We start from the raw sequence: 21803 nt of genomic DNA on the forward strand, positions 1-21803 counted from the left end.
GGCAGTAACCGGAGCTGCATTTTATCTTTTTTAATATCTCAGCCTGAAATGCCGACATCCACTGTAGGCATCATGCATTTTTAATGTGGCAATGATTAGAAGGTTGCTGGGGCCTCATTTCATTTCATTGGACACGGTGATGCTTGTTACCTTCGTCGTATTTCGACTTCTTCCTGGGACGTTCCCCAGTCCAGGCTCATACTGTTGCTCCCATGCAGTTATTGAAAGTGTGTCTGAGAGTGAAATATTTTTAAATTATTTATTGTTCAATTACTGAACAACCTAGGAGACTTAAGAAGTGAAAGCTTCTTAAATTCCTGAAAGGGAAGTCGATGAATCCAAGTCAACAGTTCAGTAAAGCTAGCTTCATAAGCCGAGCTCACTGAAACACATGCAGTGGCGTTTGCTGTGTGGGGATGCAGAGGTGAGCCAGAGGGAACCCCTGCCTCTCGTGGTCCGGTGGCAGGGAAAGAGCTGTACTTACACAGATGTATGATGTAGTGGAAAATACTGCAGTAGAGGTACAGAGAATTATGGGCAAAGAAAGATTATTGCCAACTAAGGGGAGGCTTTGAAAACAAAGAGCTGTTGTTTGAATTAAGCCTTTAAAGGTATGATTTTGATAGATACTCTTTTGTTCATTTATTTGTTTAATAAATATCCTACACCTACTCTGGGCCTCTGTGTAAATTCATGCTTCCCTGTACTCCACCACAAAGGAAGAGAGCCGTGCAGAGCTGAGCACGGGCATCTGAGATGCTGCCACGTGAAGGTGGTACACAGCACCTCCACTCGCATTTCCTTGGTCAGTGCCTTGTTACTTCAGGGTGTGGGGATGTGCACTATGCCTTCCCATAAGCCTGCAAGGGTTGGGAACCTGGATATCCATGATGAATAGCAGTGTCTGCCCCGAGAGTCACGAGATGAGATGCACAGTTTACCAGGATCACACTGGGTGCTGTACTGGAAACGGCCTGTAGGGGAGCAAGAGCTGCAACAAAGGAACTTTTGCAGGAAGGTTTGCAGTGATGGAGGCAAGAGATGATGTTGGATAAGGTTGATAGTCATGTGGGTGGTGAGCCGTCAGATTTCAGTTATATTTTTAAAGGTAAAGGCCAGTGGATTGCATCTGGGGTATGAGAAAGAAAAATCAGCTATGGCTTGATGGGTTTCAGCCTGAACAACTACAAGAATGTATTTGCCATTAATCCACTGAGATATGGAGGCACTGTGGAAAAAAGAGAGTTGGGGCAGAACATCAGGGTTTGTTTTTAGCAAGTTAAGATTGAACACTAGGAGATATTGAACAAGCACTTGATATATGTCTGCATTCAGGGTTGGATCTGGGCTGGGAATATCAGTTTGGGAGTTGTCAGCTGATAGAAATTACTTAAAGCCGTAAGATTAGGTGAGATCCCATGGGAGTGAGCATCAGTATGGAAGAGTAAAGGCCCAAAGACTTGAGACCGGGGAGATGAAGAACCAGCGAAGACGATGATGGAGAGGAACAGCCAGCCATGAGGTGGGAAGAGTCAAGAGAGTGTGATATCCTGGAAGCCAAGTAGAGAAAGTGTTTTGAGGAAGGAATTATTATTACTTACGGAGCATTCACTCTATTGAGAAACTTTTGTATATTTTTTATCAACTCATCAGCACCACAGTCTTGTAAATATCGGTCTCCATCTCATAGATCAGAAAACCAAAGCTCAGAGTGGGGAAATTTATTCACAGATATTGTATTGATACCTCTCACGTGCCAGCTAGGATAATAGCCATGGAAGTTAAAAAACTTAAGGTAGCAAGCTCATAGGTAGTGAAACCAATCTTGAACTCTAGATCTGTCTGATCTACACCTGCACATTTTGCATCAAGAGATGATGTGTGAAAAAGCATTGTGTGAATGCTGTTCCTCGGACCTGGGTCTTAGACGAAATGAAAGGAAATTAAGATTAATTGCAGAGAAAGAAACATGTTAGAGCACATGGATTTTTCTTTTGCATTCCAAGGTTGATTTTTCTAAGAATTTTCTCCTTGTTTCCTGACGATCATAGTTTCTTAATTGCTTGAAAATGTGATGATACTTTGACCCCTCAATGTTTGGTGAGTCTGTGGATTAGTTGGGATACAAATGAACTCAATGCTCTGATAGAAAAAGTGGAAACCACCTTTGATAGAGTGAGTGAGAGTGCTCAGCGCACTGCTGACCACCTTGTAGACATGTTCAGTAAAGAATTGATGGAGTTTCTTTGCTTTCCTTTTGAGAGTTTCTAGTGATCAATGTTCAGAGTAACTTGTCATTGTGGCAAATAGTAGCTCAGACTCCTTTTTCTTCTTCTTTTCAGATCATGTACAAAATGAAGAAAACTATGCACAAGTTCTTGATAAGTTTGGGAGTAATTTTTTAAGTCGAGACAACCCAGATCTTGGCACCGCGTTTGTCAAGTTTTCTACTCTTACAAAGGAACTGTCCACACTGCTGAAAAATCTGGTAAGCCATTTCATAAAAGATTTTTTTTTAAATTACAGCCCGATCAAGGTATAGTAAGATCATGAAGAGAACAATATAATAATCTTCTCCCCAACCCTTGATCCTGAGGGCAAAAAATAAAAATAAAAATCTTTTTAGTCCTCGGTGGGGAGTCACATTTAAGGAAAATGTCACTGTGAAATGCGTAGAATTTGTACCTCTGGCCCAGCTGATAGCAGGGTAGGTTTTTTGAATCTGAGAGAAACTTGTTAACCTGAACTCTCTTCCACATTCTCCCGTCGTTTTGCTTTTGTGTTTGTTTAGATAAGTTTTAGTAACTCTTGCGTTTTAATTATTTGAAAGAGTGATGATCTTTTTTGTGTCAGACATACATGTCACCCTTCACTTGTGTGAAGACCAGCATGCATTTTGGTCCCTGATTTACAAATAATTAACCTCTCCCAACTCCCTATATCCTTTTAACACCCTCCCAAGAAAAAAGATTTGGGGAATCTGTGGTTTCAGAAGTAGATGATGACAAGAAGAATCCCTAAAAATCTGAGACACTGGAGCTGCTGACCTAGGAGCAGACACAGATGGAGGTGGGGGGACCCACTGGGCAGGCAGGGTTGTCTGGGTGTCCCCAGATTGTGCCCACTACCCTCCCTCACCCTCAACACTGCGTTCATGCCAAGAAAGGTTTGTTCTGTGTAGCACAGGGTACCACACTTGTGTGTGAGCTAATTTAATCAAGTCTCTCTTCCCCTAAGTCCCAAGAGATGGGAGCAGTGGGAGGTTGAAAGATGCCAAAGGAAAAAGTATATCATACTTTTGTTGGCTCCTTCCTGAAAGAGCGGAGCTGTTTCCTCCTCTTCCTCTCGCCAGTCTCAGCACTGCATCTTTGCCTCCTTTAAAGATCTAGAACTCAAGCTTAAGGTGTCTTGACCCTGGGTCAGTTACTCATATCAAATAGGCGTCTGTGGTCTTACGTGAGACTCGTGTCGCAAATCTACTTGGTACAAATGGCTATCTTCCAGATGTGAATACACCCTATTGGAAAATAAAGACTACCTTTGTATAGTAAATTGACCTGGTTATTTGACCAATCAGAATATTATTATTTTTTTCTTATCCCACTAGATAAATATATGTATGTGTCTGTCTCCCTGACAATTTAATTCTGTTTGCTAGTTTATGCCACTGAATTAGTCTTACACAGTGACAACTAATCTTAAAGAAAATAGAGACTGCAAATAGAAATATGTCTTCTTTTCAGAAATTTGAGAAAGGATGGTATTTAACTTTGGGCCTATGTGTTCCTACACTTTGGGGTTTATTTGACAAACCCATGATATTTCTGTAAATCTTAGATTATGTGAATCTCTTTGATTCAGATGAGGCCTCCCATTTCTCCTTCCTCTGGGTACTGCCTGCCTTTTTGCGGGTGGCATTGCTCAAAGGTACTATGGTGGGAAGAAAAGTGAAAGAAGACTCTGACAGTTCACTTCAGTGATAACTGGTAAACGGCTACTAGTGGGGGAGGACGTTCTGTTTCCCTTGAGATGGGCGTTGTCACAGGAATATCTTGCTAACCTTGAGTTTCCAGGAGACCAAATGTATGTGGCTTAAGTCAATAGCCATCACTTCCACGTTTCCTGGGCCAGTCCGTTTCCACACTTCCCTACCCTGTAGGTTCCTTCCGTGTGTAGGGATTCGTGTGTGGATTTCATGCTGTCCACACAAGTCAGTGGCCATTCAAGCATCAGTCATTGTCTGTGTTTGCTTAGCTCTGTATGGAACTACAGAAACAACTATAACTACAGAAACAAGTGGTAGTTATTGAACGCTCTGAGGAACCTGGCAATGTGCTTTGTGTGGATTTCTCATTTAACAATTTATAACAGCCCTGTGGTGGTTTTACCTTTAATCAGGACGTGGAAACTGAGGCACATTGAGATTATGTCTGTGACTTGTTCAGGCGTGCTGTTAGTAAGGAGATGTGAACCCAGCATTCTGTCGCTGCATCCATTGTCTTTCCCAGCCTACTCTGCACCGCCTGGCACCTCGTGCTCTGGTTGTCTTCTTTCCCTAAACATACCCCAAGCTGCAGGCCTCCTCCTTCCAGAAGTCTAAGAAAGAAATAAAAGAAATTGCTGGAAGATTTCATTCAATTAATTTAAAAAACAAAACCATTTTCCCTTAAAAGAAGGTGGTGGCAGGGAGTTCCCTGGTGGCCTAGTGGTTAGGATTCTGGGCTTTCACCGCCGTGGCCTGGGTTCAGTCCCTGGTTGGGGAACTGAGATCCCACAAGCCGTGCGGCACGGCCAAAAAAAAGAGAAGGTGGTGGCATTTCCAGTGAGGGAGCAGGTTAGAAGAATCAGTGTGTATTGTAGCTGGTTACTAAGGGAACACTATTCTGATTGAATAAAGTCAGTCCCAGGAGTTCGTACAACCCGACAACAGCCAGCAGCTTGCTGCTTCCCTTTTTACGTTTTGCCAGGAAAGGGAAGAGCAAACGAGGAAGATTGACGGGGCCACGCCCCAGAGCAGAGGGCCGAGAGGAAGCCAGTCCCCTCGGGGAGGGAGGGGTTTCTGGGTCAGTTGCAAGCACCTTCAGGCCCCAGATGAGTTTGGGGGAGCACCCCCCTGGGAAGCTGTTTTTCTCAGGAGATTCTTGAAAATCCTATTCTCTTAGGCTAGTGAAGGCTGGAAACATTAAGCAGTAATGGATACAGTTGAAATTTAGAAAGTGAGATTTAAAAAAAGGTACCTCGGTATATTTTAGACTTCCTAAATTGTATCCTCAGTTCAACCGGCAAATATCCAAATGTCTGTTGTGTTGAGGTCTATGGTCAATCCTGAAAAATGTCATTTTCTTAAGATATTGCTCATCATGGGTATTTTAATAGTTTATATTAAAATATTATTTATTTTTATGGAGGAAAGGAAAGGGTCGATTTTGGGGTCAGGTCTAGTGCTCTGCTTTTGACTGACTCTAGGTAGGGAAAACTTTTTTTAGTCGTGTTACTTTTAAGCAATCAGTATTATAAGTATATTGTGTTTGGGAGTTTCTGAAGGGTTTGTCCTGAAAAACATCAATGCACTAAGTGCTGGTGACTCTCTCAGTCACCATTTAGATGTTTGTTTTTCTAAACTTTCAGTGAGTGTGGAAGGTATGATGATCAAGTGAGAGGTTACATGGAAACTCCCAGGAGCTGCCCAGATGTTGGTGTTAACTTCACATGGACTGAGGCTGGCTTTTTATTAGCCAGCTTCTAACCTCTTGCATCTCTGAGCTTTTTTTTTTGGTTGTGCTGGGTCTTAGTTGTGGCAGGCAGGCTGCTTAGTTGTGGCATGCGTGTGGGATCTAGTTCCTTGATGACGGATTGAACACGGCCCCCTGCATTGGGAGCGAGGAGCCTTATCCACTGCGCCACCAGCAAAGTCCCTAACCCATAACTAATAGACATCTGAGGACTGCAAAGAGGGTCATGCACTGAGCCAGGTTTAAAGAAACTTGCTTTTCTTACTGCCCATGCCCTCCACATACTAGAAAATGGTTTTTATGAGAAGGTCATAATACAGGATGGGAGAGTTCGTGCATTGTAAGTGGTGGGAGGAATATAGGTTTTGGTCGCTATCAGACCTGGACTCCCAACTCCCAGCTCCCAGTTTTCTAGCCTAAGGCAAATCACTTAACTTCTCTAATGCATTTCCTTATCTGTAAAAAGAAATTATAGTATCTGTTTCTTGGTAGTGGTGGGACTTGATCGAGATCCTGGAAGTAAATCACCAAGCGTAATACCTGACCTATGGAATTTGCTTAGCAAATACAAGCTTTTATTATTATTTACATCTTCTTGCTTGATCTTTATGGCGGCCCGCCGTGTAATGGCAAGTATGGGTAGTCAGATCCCATTTTGCAAATAAGTGCATCAAATCTTCAAAAAATAACATGCCTGAGAAGTAGTGGAATTGGGGCTTGAGCTCAAGTTCCCTGACTATGGATCATGCTTACGTGGGTTCATCAGTGCTGCGTCCACAAATTACAAAAGTCATGGCGTTGCCTCTATAGACTGTGGCTGCTAACGGCCCCTCTGACATGGTGACTGGAACCTGTACCAGTAGTCGTCCAACTCCTGTTTCTCTTTAGCTTGCAAAGTACTGTCTTCTCTACTTTTTCCTTTTGGTTTCCCTCATTAGTGAATTACGTATATTATATTGGAAGAGTGTTAGCCAGTAGTTCTCAAACTTGGGTGTTAGGACCCCAATCTTAAAAATGTTTGAGAACGCCAAAGAGTTTGTGTTTATGTGGACTGTTTCTATCCATGTTTACTATCTTAGAATTTAAAACTGAGGAATTTTTTAATGTATTAATTCATTTTGTTGCAATACGTTGTTTTAGTTGAAGTAGACAAAAAATTACAGTCTCATACAGGTCTATGTATTGGGAAGAGAGAAAAGTACTTTCAGAGCCTTTTCAGGTAATTATCAATAATTTTCTTTGGTACTATGTCAAAACGTGATGGTGGTTCCTTAAAAGTTAGTAGCAATACGAATCTGAAACCATATAAATTAACTTTAAGGATTTGGAAACTGTCAAGCTCATGGTGACAGAGGTTTTCCAAAATTTTAACTTTTCTCTGAAAGCTCCAGTTTTATCATTAGCAACAAATACTGTCACTTGTTCACCTTGTAGTGACGAGTAATTCATTTGCAAGAAAATGTTCACCAAATACCCAGGTCTCAGTACCACAGTTGTCAGTCACGCTTCCAAGGAAACAAGTGGAGGAAACAAGTGGCGTTCCAGTAGAAAACTAACAAAACCAGCCCGTCCGGATTGCAACTTGAAAAACTGCATGCATGTGTTTTCTCAAGATAACCATCGTATTTTGGTATGCCTTGGAAGTTCTTTACTTCCTATGCATCATATTTCATCAAAGAGAATATTAAGAAGATATACTCAAGGGTTGATAGGTAATAAAATCAATCATTTCTGCTGTTTCATGGTGGACATTCTTAAATGAAAATAGCCTTTTATTTTATTTTTGTACTGCAAGAGCATGACCATGAGGAATAGAGTGACTACACTTTGTGGCAATACCTTGCATCACGCTAAGGCACCAGCAGTTTTACCTTCATTATTTTTGCACTATCAGTGCAAGTGTCAAGACAGTGAAAAGGTCAGATAAAACTTCTTAGTATTATTATGGAAATACTTTCGACCTTGGGGACTTGAGAACCACTGGCATCAGAAATCAAAGGCTTTGTTATGTCCTTTGACATAAGGACTGAGTGACATAAGGTTAACTTCGCCTAACTTATAAGCATGAACTTCCTCCCTGGAAGAATGGGGGAAAAGTACCTCCCTTCCTACCCTGTTGCTTATTTGAGAATCAGATCCTGTGACCCATGTGAGAAACCTTGTAAACTGCAAATTCCTTGAGTCACGCACGCACAGTGGATTGTTACCATATTAGTAAACTACATTAATGTTAATACTACTGTGGCATTAATGGCCACTGTAGGGACTTTATTTATGTATTTTTTTCTGATTATAAAATGAAACACCAGCCTAGTTGGGAAATTTTAGAATTCAAAGAGAAAATTGCAGGTTCTCTTTTACATCCTTCTTACCCTGAGAGAGCCTTCATTGATATTTCGGGTTTGTCTTCCTGGTCCTCTTTCTCTGCACTTTTCCCCTCACATAGATGAAATCACATGTCCTAAGCAACTTTGTGTTTCTGTGGATTTCACTTAGTGTCAGCATTAGAGCATATGCACTTTTCCTGGTTGGGACAAAGTTATTCACTAGAAGTTCGAGAGAATGTGACTTTCCAAAGAACCCCCTCTGATAGAGCCCTCATCCCTGGCAGTTCAACCTCGTCCCTTCCCTGTTGGGAGAGCCAGTGCTGAGATAGCTGCTTGCTGTCAGCACCTGGGAATCCAGGTACTGGGGCAGGAATAGGATCGGGGACTTGTCGGTCCGGTGGGAACTACCCAAGTACATACAGGAAGGTCTTTTGTCTCTTTCTTTCGTGTTCTTTCTACCACTGTGGGCTTCTGACGTCTTAAAGTAAAAACAAGAAGTTCCATAAAACAGTGACTTATAACAAGATAACTTTGCCATTTATGTATTTTTCTGATTTAAGTCTAAATCATCCAGAATTACAGAGATAGAGAACAGGGGTTGGAGGCAGGGTCAAGGGTGTTAACTATAAAGGAAGAACCCAAGGGAGATCCTTTGTGTTGACGGAACAGTTCTCTGTCTTGACTGTGGTGTAGCTGTACCATATCTACACATGTGGTAAAACGTCATAGAAATGTACACAGACGTACCAAAAAATAAGTGCATGCAAAAATCGGTGAAATTCAAGTAGGGCCTGGAGCCTGGTTGATCATCTTGTACCAGTGTTGATTTCTGGGTTTTGATAATGTGGTTTATAGCACACGTAACATATTACTCTTGAGAGAAGTGGGTTGATGGGTACAAGGAACCTCTCTGTACTATTTCTGCAACTTTTTGTGAGTCTATAATTTTTTTTAAATAATAAGGTTAATAAAAATAAATTATCAGATTCTAGTCAGGGAGAGAAAGTTGGAAAAAGTCTTTAATAATATAGCTATTGTTATATAACAGTTTCAGAATATAAGAAATGCACAGACCAAAAACCAAACTCTCACCTCTACTATTCCTTTAGACCACTTCCTACTTCCTTTTAACTGTTGCAGGTTTTCTAAACCAGTCTTTCTCTGTCTTTTGAATTTTTACCTCTAGTTAAAGACCTCTGTGTGGTCACTATTCTCAAAAGGTGATGAGCTGTTTCCTCCCAGAAGTGAATCCGTTCATCATGTTTGAATATGTCTGGGGAATGCTGCCTTTTAGTGGTGAGACGCCAGAGAAATGTGGGCGTGATCTATTTTGCTGATGTTTTTAATATGTTTGTGGCGAGGTTTTAAGCGTGTGGGCTTTTCTGTGAAGTATCTTTTGTAGGTTTAGTTCATAATCTGCTTAGTAGATAGTGGCATTTAAAAAAAATTATTAGAAATATTTCTTTAGTTGATTTACCAGTCTCTCTGGACTTGTCCTTCCTCCAGTTCAAAGATGCCTTCGTAATCAGTCATCTCCAGACACAGCAAATGATTTGTTGTTGCTGGAGCATCGGCTGTTTCTTGCTTCCGTGCCATTATACATTTGGTTCCTTCTACTTACAAATGCCCTTTAGTTAATGTATTAATGATTAAGGCTTTCTTGTAAGAAAAAAAAAAAAAGAAGAAAAACAGGATGATCTTGAATTTTAGCTGTTTCTAAATATTTTTATTTTTCATTTGATTAAATATATAGTACCAAAATTATGTTGCCTTTTTTTTTTTTTTTTTTTTCTTTTTTGTTAACTATTACAAGGAAAGCAGTAAAGCCATTACAGTGCTGGCTCTGCTCTACACCCCAGTGTCAGGCCATCATCCTGTGATCCTGACGAAGAAGTTAGGGAGTCAGCAGAGCACTGCATCCGTTTAATTATCAAACCACAACAATGGGACGGGAAAGGAGTAGATTGAAATAGATTCTCAGTGGGCAGAGGAAAACCATTTAAACCGTGCCCTAAGAGCCTCAATGTAGCAGCAGTTTTAGAAATACATGTAAAAGCTCTTTTGAAATAGTAGGTGCGCGGGAGGATTCCAGTCCAGCCAGGACTCTCTGTGCCTCTGCTTCCTTCTCTTCCCTAGGCCTTCGGACAGTTCTGTAGCTTGCATAAGAGCCTGCACCTCCTTCAGCAGTTAGAGGGCAGATATTGCTTCAGAGCTGTTGCAGCAAAGCCGAGATTTCTCCAGCTGCGTAGCATTTCCTGTTTGCAGTCTCTGACTGCAGGGTATTGTGGTTTGAGTTAAGGATTTTTTTTTTAATTTTTAATTTTTCTTCTTTTTTTCCCCTTCAAATGAGAATGGTTGGAAATGTGCAGATTGGATCTAGGTTTGTAGCAAACAGATTACTTCTCAGGTTCTTCTTTGAAACATGGAAAAGTGCTGAAAGCCCGGGTCTCCTCAGTAGTAAATTGGTAGCCCCTGGGTGCTCTGGATTATGTAATACATTTTTAAAACCCCATCATTTTGCACAATGGTGATCCGTAATTGGAAGGTTTAACCTTTTGATCTGCCAGCCATCCCCTTATGTCCTGGCATGCTTCATTGCCAATTAGTATTGTAGGACATTTCATGAAATGAGATCTGTCCATATGAATGGGAGGATGGGTAAGAAGGAGGAGGGTTTTCTTTTTCCTTTCTATTGTAAAAGTTGTATGTGTTTACTGTAAAAATTTCAGAAATTTTAAATAAGAAAATAAAGATCATTACATAATTCTAACTTCTGTGAATACTAATATTATAGTTTGTCCTTGGAAACAGTTTCATAGATTTATACACAGAGATACTGATAATTTATACACTAACACACACACATTGTGTGTGTTGTGTGTGTGTGTGTGTGTGTAACATCCAACTCCACAGCCTCTTATCCAGAACCCTTGGGGTTAGATGTTTTTCAAAATTCAGAATTTTATAGATTCCAGAAGGTTGACAGGGTGCATATGCCATATATTATGCAATGCCCCCTAGTGACTTCTCAGGTGAATAGTACATGAAGTGGGATAAGTGAGGAGTCCCACCTCAATTCAAGTCCAACCTAACCACCAAGTGAATTCAGGTCAGGTCAGGTTTTGCTACCAAATCAGTTTTGTTTTTTTAAACAAGCTTGTGTTATACATATATTTTGCAGACTTGTTTTTATTTATTTATTTTAACATCTTTATTGGAGTATAATTGCTTTACAATGGTGTGTTAGTTTCTGCTTTATAACAAAGTGAATCAGTTATATGTATACATATATCCCCATATCTCTTCCCTCTTGCGTCTCCCTCCCTCTCACCCTCCCTATCCCACCCCTCTAGGTGGTCACAGAGCACCGAGCTGATCTCCCTGTGCTATGCGGCTGCTTCCCACTAGCTATCTATTTTACATTTGGTACTGTATATATGCATGACTTAGTTATTTTATAACTGGAAGTTTGTATCTTTAACCCCCTTCACCCATTTTGCCCACCCCCTATCCGCAAGCTCTGGCAACCACCAATATCTTCTCTGTATCTATGAGTTTGCTGGTTTTAATTTTTTTAGATTCCACATATAAGTGGGATCATATGGTATTTGTCTTTCTCTGTCTGACTTATCTCACTTAGCATAATGCCTTCAAGGTCTACCCATGTTGTTGCAAATGGCAAGATTTCCTTTTTTGTGTGTGCTGAATAATATTCCACTATTTGTCTATCTACCACATTTTCTTTATCCGTTGATCCACTGATGGACACTTAAGTTGCTTCCATGTCTTGGCTATTGTATATAATTCTGCAGTGAACATGGGTGTGCGTATATCTTTTCCAGTTAGTGTTTTTTGTTTTGTTTTGTTTTGTTTTTTAACATCTCTTTTGGAGTATAATTGCTTTACATGCAGACTTGTTTTTAAAGCTTGTTAGCTCTCCATGACCATACAAATAAAACTGCAGAATCACTTTAACAGGCTACATAGTATTTCACTGTATAACTAAACCATAATTCCCTGTATAGGATTTGAATTGTACATTCATTAGTACAGGTGTACCTTGTCTTAAATACATTCAATATACAGAAATCCTGGTATCCCCAGGCCAAATTTTAACATGTTTTGTTTTTCCTTTCCTTTTTTTCTTCTTTTAAGGATTTACATTAAAAGTGTTTTAAATAGGAAGTTCAAATAATGCATTTGAAATAGGATTGATTTTCATCTTGTGAGTTTTACTTGCAGTGAATAACACTTTTCATTTAAAATGTGTGTGATTGTGGTTATGTGGCTGTCAGGTGTTAACTCCACTTGAAACAGACTCACAGAACAGCATTTTGATGCTTGAAAGACTTAACGTTTTTAGAGCTGTGGATCTGTGAGAGAAGACGGAAGGAAAAGGAGGGAGAGAAGAAAGAGGAAAGGGGGAGAAAGAAATTAGCGCTTGTTGGAGGAGGGAGTCTCACTAGCCAGAGGAGAGGACTAAGTGTGGAGGAGGGAGTCTCTGGTTGGTGCCGGCTGCTTTAGGATGCCCCTAAGTGTTGCTTATCAGCATCTCTTTTAAACAAAAATGGATCTGATCCTATCCTCAGAGCCTTCAGGCAGGTAAAGTTTTCATTATTTTTATGGTTAACGTTTACTATACAAATAGTAATGACAACGAGTGTTTTGTGCTGTGCCTGCTACATGCCGGGCACTGTTTTAATCGCTTTGCATGTTGTATTAGCTAGGATAGGCGAGGATGTGCTGCAGTAATGAATTAACCCCCGCATCTCCACGGCTTAACATAGTACAGGTTTATTTCCTCCTCGTGTCCCGTGTCTGCTGAGGGGGTCTGCTCTGTAGTAACAGTGATTCAGAGACCGAGGCAGAGGGAGGCTCCTGTGTCTCAGCAAGGTTTGCTGTGCAGAGGACGAGAGAAACTGTAGAATCAGATGAAGGCGTGTCACAGCTTTCCCTGATAGATTAGTTCTTTGGTTTAAACTGTGTTCCTGGCGCCGCTTGCAGGGGCCCAGGAGGTGGACGGGAACAAATGGAGTATTTGGTGAGCAGTACTGTTTCTGCCTTATCTATATATAGCCTCCTTCACTGCTCACATCAGCCCTACCAGGTAGCAGCCATAATTATCCCTGTTCAGCAGCTGAGAAAATCGAGTCGCAGAGCGCTCAGTGGATACTGGAGCCAGCATGCAGACCCAGGCAGTTCACTCCACAGTCCGTGCTCTCAAGCTGTGCCCTGGACTGCCTGCCTCTCAAAGGATATGGACCTCCTTTTATGGATATAACATAAAGTTTACTTTTAACTTATTTAAGTAAAAAGTATTGATTTAAAGAACGGCAAGTGGGACTTCCCTGGTGGCGCAGTGGTTAAGAATCCACCTGCCAATGCAGGGGACATGGGTTCGATTACCTGGTCCGGGAAGATCCCACATGCCACGGAGCAGCTAAGCCCGTGCGCCATAACTACTGAGCCCACGAGCCACAATTACTAGAGGAGCCACCACAGTGAGAAGCCCGTGCACCGCAACGAAGAGTAGCCCCCGCTTGCTGCAACTAGAGAAAGCCTGCACGCAGCAACGAAGACCCAACGCAGCCATAGATAGATAGATAGATACATAGATAGATAGATAGAAGTCCGTAAATATATTTTAAAAACTTAAAACAAAAATAAAGAATGGCAAGCAAAACAGTGGCACGGATATTGCAAGAGTAAGGCAAGCACTGTTTTGAGATAATCAACAGCCCAGAAGCCCCCAGAGCTCCATCTCCAGGCCCACATCTGGAGGTACTTTGTGAAAAGCAAATGCAGGTATTTTCCTTGGCTCAGAGAATTCTGCCAAACTGAGCCTCACTCTCCCTCCTTTGCCCCTTTCCACTCTTGATTTCCTGTTGCCATCCCAGGCAAGGCCTCTTCTCTGGATTCTGCCTTTCCACCTACCTGCTTCACATTACATGCTGTGTCTTGAACTGGTTTGGATTCCTCTGCAGAACGTTGCCTCTGATCTCTCCTCACCTCCACTTTCTGTAGCCCTCAGACAAGGCCACTCCCTCCAGCCTAGACTCGTGGGCAGAGGTACTACAGCCCAGCCAGCCTTCTCCTGGGCTGGTTGACGTCAGCCAGTGCCGGAGAACATGGATGAGTGAGGGAGTGTGGCTGGGTTTCAGGCTCCACGTGCACCTGCCAGGTGGGTGCTTTGAGCCGTGTGTACCCCGTGCACCTGTGGTCAGTTGTCAGGCTGCACCCGGTGCGTCCGCTCCCTCTTGCCTGGGAGTGGGCGCATCAGAGTGTGAAACACCTTTCCCTAAGTTTTCCTTGAAACACGAATCCCATGCCTTGTTCTTTGACAAGAGTTCTGGATTGAGAAGCACTACGTAATACCCTTGGGGATTTACAGTGCACGTTTGTATATCGAAGGCTTAGAGACATCCTGCAATGGAAGAGACCTGTCCAATTCAGTGCTTTCCTAACTTACTTAACCAGAGACTTTCCTGTTGTATAAGAAACATTAACTTCCCATGAACCCACTTTGAGAAATGCTCATTTAGATGTTTTGCTGGATCAGGGGATCCATTGCATCTGTTGTATTTATTTGTTTTAATTTTCTTTTCCATTTCACATCAACTCTTCTAGAATTTATTTCTTACTTACATTTCAGTATATGATTTCTGAGTATATTAAGCCTCTTTATTTATACTTTGCCTCTCTATTTTAGATGATACCCCTGCCTGTGGTATCTTCAGGTTTAAACCTGAAGAAATGGCCTACTGATTCCATCTGGAGCTAGTAGCTTACTATATCTTCTACGAAAAGTGAATGGCCCTTTTATTGACATATTGCCCAGCCATGTTAAGAAATTGGAAGTTCAGAGAGCTGGTGGACGTAGCATGACTTTGAAGTTAGTTACAACTGAGTTCAGATCTCTGTTCTACTATTTCCCAAGCTAGGTCACCAGAGGCAGATTCATTCATTCACTCCCTCCCTCATTTATTCATCCAGAAAGCAAGGATACCGAGAAAGCCTTCCCAGAAGAGAGACCCTTGACCTGAGCCACAAATAATTAACAGATATTTTGTGAAACTGCTCTCCTGGGCTTGCAGAGGCTCTTTTCTTTAAATAGAAACATTACACAACATCAAGCATTGGTTGATACACCTGATATTTAGAGAGTGAGGTGAAATCAATATTTCAGTATTTTTAAAAAGAAAGAAAATAAAAGACTTTCTAAAATTGTGGCCTTGACTCAGCCAGGATTTACTAAGTATCTGCTCTGTTCCAGGCTCTGTGCTAAAGCTTGACTGTTGCCTTCTGTTTAAGAGATTGCTTATACAGAGTATTCTAATAGTTTACGCTAAGGCGCTACTTCATTCTATAGGGAAAGATGGGCGTGGGTATAGGACCAGATTTTTAAAACGTCCTGCTTTTTCTTTCCCTCAAGTAGAGAAAACTTTGATTTGGTTTCCTAGCAGCATCACAGGCTTAATATGTAAGAAGATTCTCTTCTGCAGCAGTGGTCTTGAAATACATCAGCTGATGACGAATATCACAGCCACCAGTTAGATAAATTCTTTGAATTCTAAAATACTCAACGAGGATCAAGTGAAGTGAGTTTTAAAACATATGAGATATGGACCAAGCAGACAGAGTAGGGCAGTCCAGGCAAAGGGAGCAGCAGATGCCTGTTTTCTTTTATTATCAGTTACATGAAGACAGTAAATGTCTACTATGAGGCATTATGATGTTCTTCCAGTACATGGTGAGCCCTGTGTGCTTGTACATGTTTATTTTGTTAGATTTTTAAACTGTGTTAATAAGGTTCTTCCTAAGTAAAAGTTTTTTGTTGTAAAACATGTACCGTAACGTGTGATAAAGATGTTCGGTAAAGGCAAGGAAAATGTGATTTGATGTCACTTTCATTATGGTTTTGTTCTAGTTTAAACATAGCAGATTATAGATGACATGCATGGAAATGAAATTAAAGGTCTGAAAGTTGATCATGAACTGATTAATCATTTCAAGCACAATAAAGAAACCCTTAGGGTCGGGCTGACTCTTTCACACCAAGGCGTATGTAGGCATTTTTCTTTTGCTTTCTCATTTATCTTGGTCTTATAAATCTTAGCTACCCACCCACCCCCGTTCTTACAGTTACCCTCAGATGAAATCAGGTGCTGCACATAATGCAAAGGAAAATTGTGTTTTCATTTGCACTCTTGATGTATGAGATGGTGTTAAATCTAACCCATCATTTACTTAAATTGAATTAGACAAAATATAATTGCATTACTTTATGTTAAGGAATTCTCATATTCCCTGACACTCCTACACATACCCAATTTTCTCTGTAAAACTTCCCGTAAAACTGTACTTTCCACTTAAATTCAGTCTTGCCAGTTCCCGATGCCTTTAGCATAAAGTGGGAACTCGGTTCCCCCTTTTCCTTAGGTCGTTCCCGGATCTCCCAGAGCGGTCACTCACCTCTGTTCTTTCTTCATAGGAATTATGCCTTAGACCGTAGGCAAGTGATTTCCACTCCCTGACTGTAGGTCTTTCTTCTCTGACGAAACTTTGGTTTTTCTTCTCCTCTGAACAGCTAAGGCTGCAGGGCCCAAACTTGACCTTGCATCCATCTTCCTTAGAAAGCGTGTTTAAACAGAGGTTGTTGGATCCCATCGGTAGAGTCTGATTAATGAGATTTGAGATTTTGTTTCGAAGAAGTTTCCGCCTGGTCTGACACTGTTGCTCTGAGGACCACACTAGTCAGGGTTGTCACTCTGGGCAGGCAGCTCGAGTTCCCTGGCGTCATAGAGAAGCTGTAACTTTTTTCATCCACATTCACTGCCTAATAATTATTTTTACTTTTATACACACCATCTGCTTTTTATCTTATAATAATAAATAACTTGAATGAGAAATAAGCTGCTGGTTGATTATATCGCCCTCTTGTGTTTCTGTGTCATATTTCTTTTTAATGACTTTCTGGAGACTTCCCTGGTGGCACAGTGGTTAAGAATCCGCCTGCCAACGCAGGGGACACGGATTCAAGCCCTGGTCGGGAGGATCCCACATGCCGCAGAGCAACTAAGCCTGTGCGCCACAACTGCTGAGCCTGCATGCCACAACTACAGAAGCCTGTGCTCTGCAACAAGAGAAACCACCACAATGAGAAGCCCATGCACCTCAACGAAGAGTAGCCCCTGCTCACCGCAACTAGAGAAAGCCCGCATGCAGCAACAAAGACCCAACACAGCCAAAAATAAATTAATTAATTAATTTTAAAAATAACTTTCTGAATGTAAAAATAATACCACTTCATTGTTAAAACTTAGAAAATACAGGGACAAAAGACTAAAATAAAAATCACCAATCACCGAGATTAAAAATAGCTGTGTGTGGATTGGTTCAAGATGGCGGAGTAGAAGGACGTGCACTCACTCCCTCTTGTGAGAGCACCGGAATCACAGCTAACTGTTGAACAGTCATCGACAGGAAGACACTGGAACTCACCAAAAGATACCCCACATCCAGAGACAAAGGACAAGCCACAGTGAGACGGTAGGAGGGGTGCAATCACAACAAAATGAAATCCCATAACTGCTGGGTGGGTGACTCACAAACTGGAGAACACTTATAGCACAGAAGTCCACCCACCGGAGTGAAGCTTCTGAGCCCCACGTCAGGTTTCCTAACCTGGGAGTCCGGCAACAGGAGGAGGAATTCCTAGAGAATCAGACATTGAAGGCTAGTGGGATTTGATTGCAGGACTTTGACAGGACTGGGGGAAATAGAGACTCCACTCTTGGAGGCCACACATAAAGTAGCGTGTACCTCGGGACCCAGGGGAAGGAGCAGTGACCCCAGGGGAGACTGAACCAGACCTACCTGCTAGTGTTGGGGGGTCTCCTGCAGAGGCGGGGGGTGGCTGTGTCTCACTGCGAGGACAAGGACACTGGCAGCAGAAGTTATGGGAAGTGCTCCTTGGTGTGGGCCCTCCCAGAGTCTGTCATTAGCCCCACCAAAGAGCCCAGGTAGGCTCCAGTGTTGGGTTGCCTCAGGCCAAACACCCAACAGGGAGGGAACTCAGCCCCACCCATCAGCAGTCAAGCAGATTAAAGTTTTACTGACTCTGCCCACCAGAGCAACAGCCAACTCTACCCACCACCAGTCCCTCCCATCAGGAAACTTACACAAGCCTCTTAGATAGCCTCATCCACCAGAGGGTAGACAGCAGAAGCAAGAAGAACTACAATCCTGCAGCCTGTGGAACAAAAACCACATTCACAGAAACAAGACAAGATGAAAAGGCAGAGGGTTATGTACCAGATGAAGGAACAAGATAAAACCCAGTAAAACAACTAAATGAAGTGGAGATAGGCAACCTTCCAGAAAAAGAATTCAGAATAATGATAGTGAAGATGATCTAGGACCTCGGAAAAAGAATAGAGGCAAAGATCAAGAAGCTGCAAGAGATGTTTAACAAAGATCTAGAAGAATTAAAGAACAGAGATGAATAATACAATAACTGAAATGAAAAATCCACTAGAAGGAATCAATAGCAGAATAACAGAGGCAGAAGAACCAGATAAGTGACTTGGAGAATGGTGGAATTCACTGCTGTGGAACAGAATAAAGAAAAAAGAATGAAAAGAAATGAAGACAGCCCAAGAGACCTCTGGGACAACATTAAACACAACAACATTCGCATTATAGGGGTCCCAGAAGGAGAAGAGAGAGAGAAAGGACCTGAGAAAATATTTGAAGAGATTACAGTTGAAAACTTCCCTAACATGGGAAAGGAAATAGCCACCCAAGTCCAGGAAGCGCAGAGAGTCCCATACAGGATAAACCCAAGGAGAAACACGCCGAGACACATAGTAATCAAAGTGGCAAAAATTAAAGACAAAAATTGTTGAAAGCAGCAAGGGAAAAACGACAAATAACATACAAGGGAACTCCCATAAGGTTAACAGCTGATTTCTCAGCAGAAACTCTACAAGCCAGAAGGAGTGGCAGGACATATTTAAAGTGATGAAAGGGAAGAACCTACAACCAAGATTACTCTACCCAGCACGGATCTCATTCAGATTCGATGGAGAAATCAGAAGCTTTACAGACAAGCAAAAGCTAAGAGAATTCAGCACCACCAAACCAGCTCTTCAACAAATGCTAAAGGAACTTCTCTAAGTGGGAAACACAAGAGAAGAAAAGGACCTACAAAAACAAACCCAGAACAATAAAGAAAATGGTAATAGGAACATACATATCGATAATTACCTTAAACGTGAATGGATTAAATGATCCAACCAAAAGACACAAGCTCGCTGAATGGATACAAAAACAAGACCCATATATATGCTGTCTACAGGAGACCCACTTCAGACCTAGGGACACATACAGACTGAAAGTGAGGGGATGGAAAAAGATATTCCATGCAAATGGAAATCAAAAGCTAGAGTAGCAATACTCATATGAGATAAAATAGACTTTAAAATAAAGAATGTTACAAGAGACAAGGAAAGACACTACAAAATGATCAAGGGATCAATCCAAGAAGAAGATACAACAATTATAAATATATATGCACCCAACATAGGAGCATCTCAGTACATAAGGGAACTGTTAACAGCTATAAAAGAGGAAATCGACAGTAACACAGTAGTAGTGGGGTACCTTAACACCTCACTTACACCAATGGACAGATCACACAAACAGAAAATTAATAAGGAAACACAAGCTTTAAATGACACAATAGACCAAACAGATTTAATTGATGTTTATAGGACATTCCATCCAAAACCAGCAGATTACACTTTCTTCTCAAGTGCGCACAGAACATTCTCCAGGATAGATCACATCTTGGGTCACAAATCAAGCCTCAGTAAATTTAAGAAAACTGAAATCATATAAAGCATCTTTTCTGACCACAACGCTATGAGATTAGAAATCAATTACAGGGGAAAAAAACGTAAAAAACACAAACACATGGAGGCTAAACAATACGGTACTAAATAACCAAGATGTCACTGAAGAAATCAAAGAGGAAATCAAAAAATACCCAGAGACAAATGACAATGAAAACACGATGATCCAAAACCTATGGGATGCAGCAAAAGCAGTTCTAAGAGGGAAGTCTATAGCAATACAGTCATACCTGAAGAAACAACAAACATCTCAAACAACCTAACCTTACACCTAAAGGAACTAGAGAAAGAAGAACAAACAAAACCCAAAGTTAGTAGAAGGAAAGAAATCATAAAGATCAGAGCAGAAATAAATAAAATAGAAACAAAGAAGACAATAGCAAAGATCAATAAAACTGAAAGCTGGTTCTTTGAGCAGATAAACAAAATTGATAAACCATTAGCCAGACTCATCAAGAAAAAGAGGGAGAGGACTCAATAAAATTAGAAATGAAAAAGGAGAAGTTACAACAGACACCACAGAAATACAAAGCATTCTAAGAGACTACTACAAGCAACTCTATGCCAATAAAATGGACAACCTGGAAGAAATGGACAAATTCTTGGAAAGGTATAACCTTCCAACACTGAACCAGGAAGAATTAGAAAATATGAACAGACCAATCACAAGTAATGAAATTGAAACTGTGATTAAAAATATTCCAGCAAACAAAAGTCCAGGCCCAGATGGCTTCACAGGTGAATTGTATCAAACATTTAGAAAAGAGCTAACACCCATCCTTCTCAAACTCTTCCAAAAAATTGCAGAGGAAGGAACACTCACAAACTCATTCTATGAGGCCACCATCGCCCTGATACCAAAACCAGACAAAGATACTACAAAAAAAGAAGATTACAGACCAATATCACTGACGAATGTAGATGCAAAAATCCTCAACAAAATACTAGCAAACAGAATCCAACAACACACTGAAAGGATCATGCACCATGATCAAGGGGAATTTATCCCAGGGATGCAAGGATTCTTCAATATATGCAAATCAATCAATGTGATACACCATATTAACAAATTGAAGAATAAAAACCATATGATCATCTCAATAGATGCAGGAAAAGCTTTTGACAAAATTAAACACCCATTTATGATAAAAACTCTCCAGAAAGTGGGCATAGAGGGAACTTAACCTCAACATAATAAAGGCCATATATGACAAACCAACAGCAAACATCATTCTCAAAGGTGAAAAACTGAAAGCATTTCCTCTAAGATCAGGAACAAGACAAGGATGTCCACTCTCACCACTATTATTCAACATAGTTTTGGAAGTCCTAGCCACAGCAATCAGAGAAGAAAAAGAAATAAAAGGAATACAAATTGGAAAAGAAGTAAAACTGTCCCTGTTTCCAGGTGACATGATACTATACATACAGAATCCTAAGGATGCCACCAGAAAACTACTAGAGCTAATCAATGATTTTGGTAAAGTTGCATGATACAAAATTGATGCATAGAAATATCTTGCATTCCTATACACTAATGTTGAAAAATCTGAAAGAGAAATTAACACTCCCATTTACCATTGCAACAAAAAGAATAAAATACCTAGGGAGGGCTTCCCTGGTGGCGCAGTGGTTGAGAATCTGCCTGCTAATGCAGGGGACACAGGTTCGAACCCTTGTCTGGGAAGATCCCACATGCCGTGGAGCATCTGGGCCCGTGAGCCACAACTACTGAGCGTGCGCGTCTGGAGCCTGTGCTCCGCAACAAGAGAGGCCGTGACAGTGAGAGGCCCGCGCACCATGATGAAGAGTGGCCCCCACTTGCCACA

General features: G+C 41.3%; 1 protein-coding gene and 1 long non-coding RNA gene across 9 annotated transcripts in view; one reads left to right on the forward strand and one right to left on the reverse strand.

Annotated features, from left to right (window-relative positions):
* Positions 1-21803, forward strand: part of ASAP1 (ArfGAP with SH3 domain, ankyrin repeat and PH domain 1) — a 357862-nt gene that overhangs the window by 230944 nt on the left and 105115 nt on the right. For all 8 annotated transcript variants that reach the window (XM_082363047.1, XM_082363048.1, XM_082363046.1 and 5 more), the window contains one exon: positions 2343-2488. In XM_082363047.1, the coding sequence (XP_082219173.1) occupies positions 2343-2488 (146 nt within the window). The remainder of the gene's footprint in view (positions 1-2342; positions 2489-21803) is intronic.
* LOC309614580 overlaps positions 2444-21803 on the reverse strand; it is a 29041-nt gene continuing 9681 nt past the window's right edge. The window contains exon 2 of the long non-coding RNA XR_014236296.1: positions 2444-21577. This is a non-coding gene — a long non-coding RNA (uncharacterized lncRNA). The remainder of the gene's footprint in view (positions 21578-21803) is intronic.

The sequence above is a fragment of the Balaenoptera borealis genome (genome assembly GCF_965194805.1).
Source record: "Balaenoptera borealis genome assembly, chromosome: 17".
In the NCBI taxonomy this organism is placed as follows: Eukaryota; Metazoa; Chordata; class Mammalia; order Artiodactyla; family Balaenopteridae; genus Balaenoptera; species Balaenoptera borealis.